This window comes from Taurulus bubalis (assembly GCF_910589615.1).
Source record: "Taurulus bubalis genome assembly, chromosome: 10".
NCBI lineage: Eukaryota > Metazoa > Chordata > Actinopteri > Perciformes > Cottidae > Taurulus > Taurulus bubalis.
Window position 1 is genome coordinate 24,819,833 of NC_136598.1, and position 6,547 is coordinate 24,826,379.

Consider the following 6,547-nt stretch of genomic DNA (forward strand, 5'->3'; position numbering starts at 1 on the left):
AGAAAAAACAGAAAAAAATAAAGTACAAGTTTTGGCTTTTGTCGTTATTTTCTGTTTGCGTTGGCGTTCCTCTCGACTGGTTTCTCTTTCTGCAGGCCGGACTCAATGTGTTCCTCGGCGCTCCGACAGCCGGATTAGCGACGTTTCATATTTGTCTTGGGCCCAAAAAGGGCCTTCAAAGGCACATGTGTTGTCCCTTTGCGAGTCCCAAACCAGATCCAGAGAGTTTCGTAAGACTTCTTCGTATTGTTTTAATGACGAGGTCGACTGCAAAGATACATGATATTGCACTTCTGGTCAGCTGGGAGGAAAAAGCTGTCTTCAGTCCAGGGAAGAAACTCTCCCGGTCGTGACTTGTGACCCCGGTGGCTTTTTGTTTGGAGAAGATCTTTAAAGGGTTTTTAACCCCCTGTGATCGATCTTGCCCCCCCCTCCTTTAAAGCCACTTCTCCTCTCCTGCTCTCTCATCTGTCACTTTCCCTAAAGGTCGCCCCGCTGACCTCCAGAGAGTCGCTCTCCGACCTCGCGCCTCACCGTCCGAAACATCAATGGGAACGAAGGAGTGAGAGAGAAAGGAGAGAGGAGGAATGTTTGAATGAACTTACAGCTGTGGTGTACATTAAGAGTTTCTGATGCATTAAAAAACAATCAACAAATCCCTTTCCCCTCCTCCCCTTCAGCAGATATAATTTGGGGATACATGGAATGTCATATGTACTCATGTGGCCCTAAGATGTGTAAACATTGCGCCGTCGTCTCTGCCGGAAAGTTTTTTTGGTCTGATATTCCTTCTTGTGGTCCCTTCTTTTTTTCTTTTAGTTTTTTTTTGTCCATTTCTCCAACAAGAATGAATAATAACAACAACAACAACAACAACAACAACAAACACGTCCTGCAGGAGAGAGGATGTGTCCCGGTAAACGGTAGCAAAATAAAGAATTTGGTCCAGATATAAAATAAAAAATACAAAAAGATTTCCTTCGCTGTACACGCAAGAATGTCCGTCTGCCGAGTCCGAAGCATCGATCAGGTGATCTCAGGCCTCAGATAAGAAAGGGCACCTGTGAAACAAAAGAAAAGAAGAAGAAGAAGAAGAAGAAGAAGAAGAAGAAGAAGAAGAAGAAGAAGAAGAAGAAGAAGAAGAAGAAGAAGGGATGAAACAGTTGTTAAGTTATTAGAGAAAAGGGATTTTTTTAAATAAAATAAGGTGGAAAGAGGATAAAAAGAGATATATGGCCGCAGTAAATCTCCGGCACATGTTTTAGCATGACGTTCCACTCACATGTGGCTATTGTTAGCATAGCATGTGCTAACAGTGGTTCGGGGTGGGAGGTCACATACAATACTCTTTCTTTTCTTTTTTCACGCTCAGAAGCTCAGAATCTTATAACTGGGGAATGATAGAGAATATTTCACTGAAATGCTATTTCCTGAAATGCTGAATAAATTCTATTTTATGTATTTATGTCGTAAATAAGTACTGAAATCAGCCTTTAAAATATCCATCATCTAATATTTACCTACATTTTGAAATGCATTGAGTAGCCGTTGTAGTTTGTGGACATTGGTTTTACTTCCTGATTGTTTGGGTTCCCAGAAGTCACAAATAATAACAATACTATTTATTTTGGTGTTTTATCCCCACCCAAACTTGAATGAAACTCAATATCTAGAAAGGGTATTTTTCTTTTGCCACAAACTGTTTGATGAAGGCGACAAAATAAAGAGTTCAACAAAGAATGTTTCATATTATATTCACGAACAAATCTTCCTTTTGTCGTTGGCGTCGTGCACGTTATCCTTCACGCTCGAACCAAAGTGTTACACGAGAAGCTACACATAAACATGTCATCGCTTCAAAGTTATGCTTATTGCTCATGAGCGAGATGAAAACATCAGTTAAAGAAACTTGTCGTGCTCCATAACGCGCTTTGTGGTCGCGGACATTCGCGTGACAAAAGTGTTGTGTTTTATCGTCAGAAAACGTCTTTTTTGGAGTCACGTTTTCTGCCGATAAAACGCCGCTCGCCGTGCGCGAAAACCCGGCCTCCTCCTCCTCCACCAGCTGACCTCGGCCCCGGCACCTGTTTCCAATCGCCGCCCTGCCAGAGGCTGTTAAGCTCCGTCCGCCTCCAGAAAGGACCTTTTCCTCCGCAGCTCCAAACCCAACCGCACACCGGCTCTGCAGCCGCACTGATTAATCACATCAAGATGGAGGTGTGTGTGTGTGTGTGTGTGTGTGTGTGTGTGAGGCTTTTTGTGTTGCCTCGATTTTTTTATTCGGTTCACTTTGAGATATCCGACCGAGATATTTCATTAGACGTTTTTTGCTCTCGGATATTAAGTCCGATATCCATTCGACCCACGTGTAACCGCCGCCGCGCTCTTTTTTTGGGGGGGTTTCTCAAGGTCGCCGCGAGGTCAGTGGATGAACCTGATTGGTCGAACCCCCCTGTGGAACCCAAAAGGAATTGGAAACGCTCGGCCGCTTGCAATCACGCTGTGACGGAGAGCGACGTCGACCCTCCGAAAAAAAAGTTTTTTTCCCTTTGAAGTTTGATCCGAAACCCTTCAGGTGACGGTAATGTGAAGCGACGCCCGGCACAGGTAGGTTCTCCACCACTGATGGAATCAGATCCGCACAGTTAACCCCGACACTCGAGACCGCCTGATTGGACCACGCGGAAAAAAATGTCAGCTGCCTTCAACGAGCAGAACCTGCAGCAACCTGGGACGTGTTCCCCGGGATCAAAGCGAGGAATTTGCGGTTACAGGTTTACGTGTCTCACGACCAGGACGCTGATGATTGGGCGCCGCATCCGAGGACTTGGGTTGAATTTCACGCTGAGAATAAGAGAAAGGCCGCAAAGTAAAACCACGAGGAAATTGGAAAGTCAAGACAAGGATAACCACGAAATATTTATATATTTGTCTCAATATTTGGACGGAAAACACGAGTCTCTAACAACTGTCAGCGACCGCACAGCCTCTGTTAACGCTTTGTTGACCCGACAGAACGTGGGAATATTCATCCATCATCTTTATATTGTCAAGTTATGTCAATGTTTTGTTTTGACTTTCTTCCTATTTAGTTTGTTCAAACTAAATGTTGCATAAAAAACTATAAAACTACAGAAAACCCCAATGAGGGAAAAAGAAAACGTAATTCATCCGATCTCAGTTTTAAAGCCAAAACAGAAATTTATGAATCTTCAATATTCAAAAACCTACTGACACAAAACAAGCGTCACCTGAAGATTATGACACTTTTAAAGTACTTCACTTGAGTATTTCTGAGTTTATGCTACTTCATACTTCTACTCGGAAACATTAGAAGGAAAATATTGTACTTTATGACTATTTTTGACTTGTTTTTGAGAGCTAAAGTTACCAGTTATTTGCAAATTAGGATTTTTTTTACAAACAAAACATACAATGAGCTCATAAAATGTGAAGCATTGTATTGAGATGAAACTCCCAGAGAGTTAATACTCGGTAGTGAAAACTCTTTCCTCTCCGTCTCTCTCAACATCAAACAAGAAGCATGAAATGCCCACAAAATAATATTTAAAAAAATGTATTTAAACTTGCTCCAGAACATTGTTTATTTATTTGATTAGGGACAATTTACGATAACTTTATTGCACCCGATATAACTGAAGCTCATGTTGCTGTAACCTGGTTATAACACTGTTAGAGGCTTTAAAGTGTCTCCTATATGATGGAGCACATTCATCTGATCCACTACATCAGAATCAGAATCAGAACCATTGGAAGCAAACGGTGAGAATAGAAACAAAAAGGTGGCGTGTATTGACCTTACTTTGTCCGTACTGGCCGTACTGGTAGGACGCCACGTGGTCCACGGTGTAGCCCGGCGAGCTGTAGGCGGCGGGGCAGTAGGACTGGGAGCCGGGCAGCGAGGGCAGCGCCGCCATGGAGGGCACGCTGCTGAGGCCCTCCAGGCCCTTGATGTGCTCCATGCGCTGGCTGCAGCTGGCGGCCATGCCGGCGGGGGGCTCCAGGCCGCCCGTCAGCGGGGAGATGGCGTAGTCGCTCTGGGGCTGATGCGGCACGCCGCCCGGGTTCAGCAGACCCATCACCTGGAGGGAGGGAGGAGGGAGGGAGGGAGTGAGGAGGGAGGAGGGAAGGAGGTAAGTACACTTGAGTTGAAGATGAGCAGAAGACAATGGATCCGTCCCGTCCTTTATGTTTGCTCATGTCGGCTTTTTTAAAGGAATTATTGGGATTTTCTTTTTAGCAGGTTCATACACATTTTGACCAATGGATTTACACGACTTTAAACCAAACTTCCATGACTTTAAACCAAATTACATAACTTTTCCATGACTTTAAACCAAAGTACACGACTTTAAACCAAATTACATGACTTTAAACCAAATGTCCTTGACTTTAAACTAAATTCCATGACTTTAACCAAATTTCCATGTCTTTTCCATGACATTAAACCAAATTACATGACTTTTCCATGACTTTAAACCAAAGTACATGGCTTTAAACCAAATTACATAACTTTTCCATGACTTTAAACCAAAGTACACGACTTTAAACCAAACTTCCATGACTTTAAACCAAATTACATAACTTTTCCATGACTTTAAACCAAAGTACACGACTTTAAACCAAATTACATGACTTTAAACCACATTTCCATAACTTTTCCATGACTTTAAACCAAAGTACACGACTTTAAACCAAATTACATGACTTTAAACCACATTTCCATGACTTTTCCATGACTTTAAACCAAAGTACACGACTTTAAACCAAATTCCATGACTTTACACCAAATTTCCATGACTTTTCCATGACTTTAAACCAAATGTCCTTGACTTTAAACTAAATTCCATGACTTTAACCAAATTTCCATGTCTTTTCCATGACTTTAAACCAAATTACATGACTTTTCCATGACTTTAAACCAAATTTCCACGACTTTAAACTAAATTACATGACTTTAAACCAAATTACATGTCTTTTCCATGACTTTAAACCAAATTTCCACGACTTTAAACTAAATTACATGACTTTAAACCATATTTCCATGAGCAAACATTTAGTGAAATCTGGGTGTAAACAGTAAAAAGTGAGTAAATGTAGTATTTAAACTAACAATGAGAATACAAAGCATACAGTAAACCTTAAATGACACAAATGAATGAGACAATAGTTTGATTAAAAGAATAAACATGTATATAGATGCCTGTATGTATGCCTGCTTATATTTTGAGCGTCTTTCTTTTAAAAGCATTTTCATTATTTCAAACTCAGCGTAAATGAACGACATGAACACATGAATATTACACATTTACATGACTTTTACTAAACTTTGGGGATTTCATTTTTTTTAAGGACTTTTCCAGGCCTGGAAATAACCATTTAAAAAAATTCCATGACCTTTTCCAGGTTTTCTAAAAACCCCGTTTTAGGCCGCCGGCAACAAGAAAAATAAAAAGTGGGATGTTTTCTGTTGTGTTTTTAGTTTCCTCCCAACATATTAAATATCTCAGCAATGTGCATCGCCGCAGACGTCGAGACAAGAGGAGGAAATCCCCCCGTCGCGGACATCAAAAGAGCCCGGGCCCAGACGCAGATAGCACCAGAGAGGAAGAATTAGGCAATTTGTCTCAGATCCACGGCTCCACTTACTCTAAAATTCCCTTTTGACACCGCTCCAACAAGGAAAAGCAACCCGTGGCACAAGATAGCGACTTATCTCGGGGAGAGATGCGGCGGCAAAGATAACACAAAGGAGCGGTCTGTGCGAGCTCGGGCCGCGTTCAACCTCCGGGGAGAAGCAGCCGGTTTGAGAACTCCGTTAGCTTGACCTGGTCTTTATTAGCCGCCACGGTAATCACATTTGGGACGGGGGAAAGAGCCCGTGGGGCGAAGCGTTTCGACTGCTTTTCCAAAAACAGACGTAACCCCTCCCCCCCTCATGCAACGCCCGCTGACTCTACCTGTGCTCCATCAAAGCGCTCGGTAAACCGTGAATAAGACATGGAGACTTCATCGCTTGTGAAGGTAACTCTGGCTGGATGGGATACCTCTACATGCATCTCCACCTCCTGTCTGCACACAGCGAGGCCTCAAGGCTCCTCCTGCCGGCCTAATGGGAAGCAGGTACGCTCTCTAAGTGACACATTATTCCACATCCACACGACACATGGTGCTGCTTAAGTCATTTCCCAAGCAGGGGAGGTGGAGAGAGAGAGAGAGAGAGGGAGGGAGAGAGAGAGAGGGAGAGAGAGAGAGAGAGAGAGAGAGAGAGAGAGAGAGAGAGAGAGAGGGAGGGAGGGAGAGAGAGGGATAGAGAGGGAGAGAGAGGGGAGTTTGTGTTTTCATGCCGGGTAACATTTGTCTAGAGGAGTGACCTGAGAGTCTGGAGGGTCTGGGTTAGAGAGAGAGAGAGAGAATGAGAGGGAGAGAGAGGAAGAGAGAGAGAGTTAGAGAGGGAGAGAGAGGGAGGGAGAGTGAGAGAGAGAGAGTGGGTGGGAGAGAGAGAGGAAGAGGGAGACAGTGAGTG

At 43.3% G+C, this 6,547-nt stretch overlaps 1 protein-coding gene across 1 annotated transcript in view; it reads right to left on the reverse strand.

The window, feature by feature from the left end:
* pax3b (paired box 3b) overlaps window positions 1–6,547 on the reverse strand; it is a gene marked incomplete at its 5' end in the record, with an annotated part of 23,406 nt that overhangs the window by 328 nt on the left and 16,531 nt on the right. The window contains 3 exon segments of the mRNA XM_079225535.1: window positions 1–1,061; window positions 3,824–4,136; window positions 4,139–4,205. The exon segment at window positions 1–1,061 is cut by the window's left edge and continues 328 nt beyond it. Coding sequence (XP_079081661.1) covers window positions 1,027–1,061; window positions 3,824–4,136; window positions 4,139–4,205 — 415 coding nt within the window. The 3' untranslated portion in view covers window positions 1–1,026.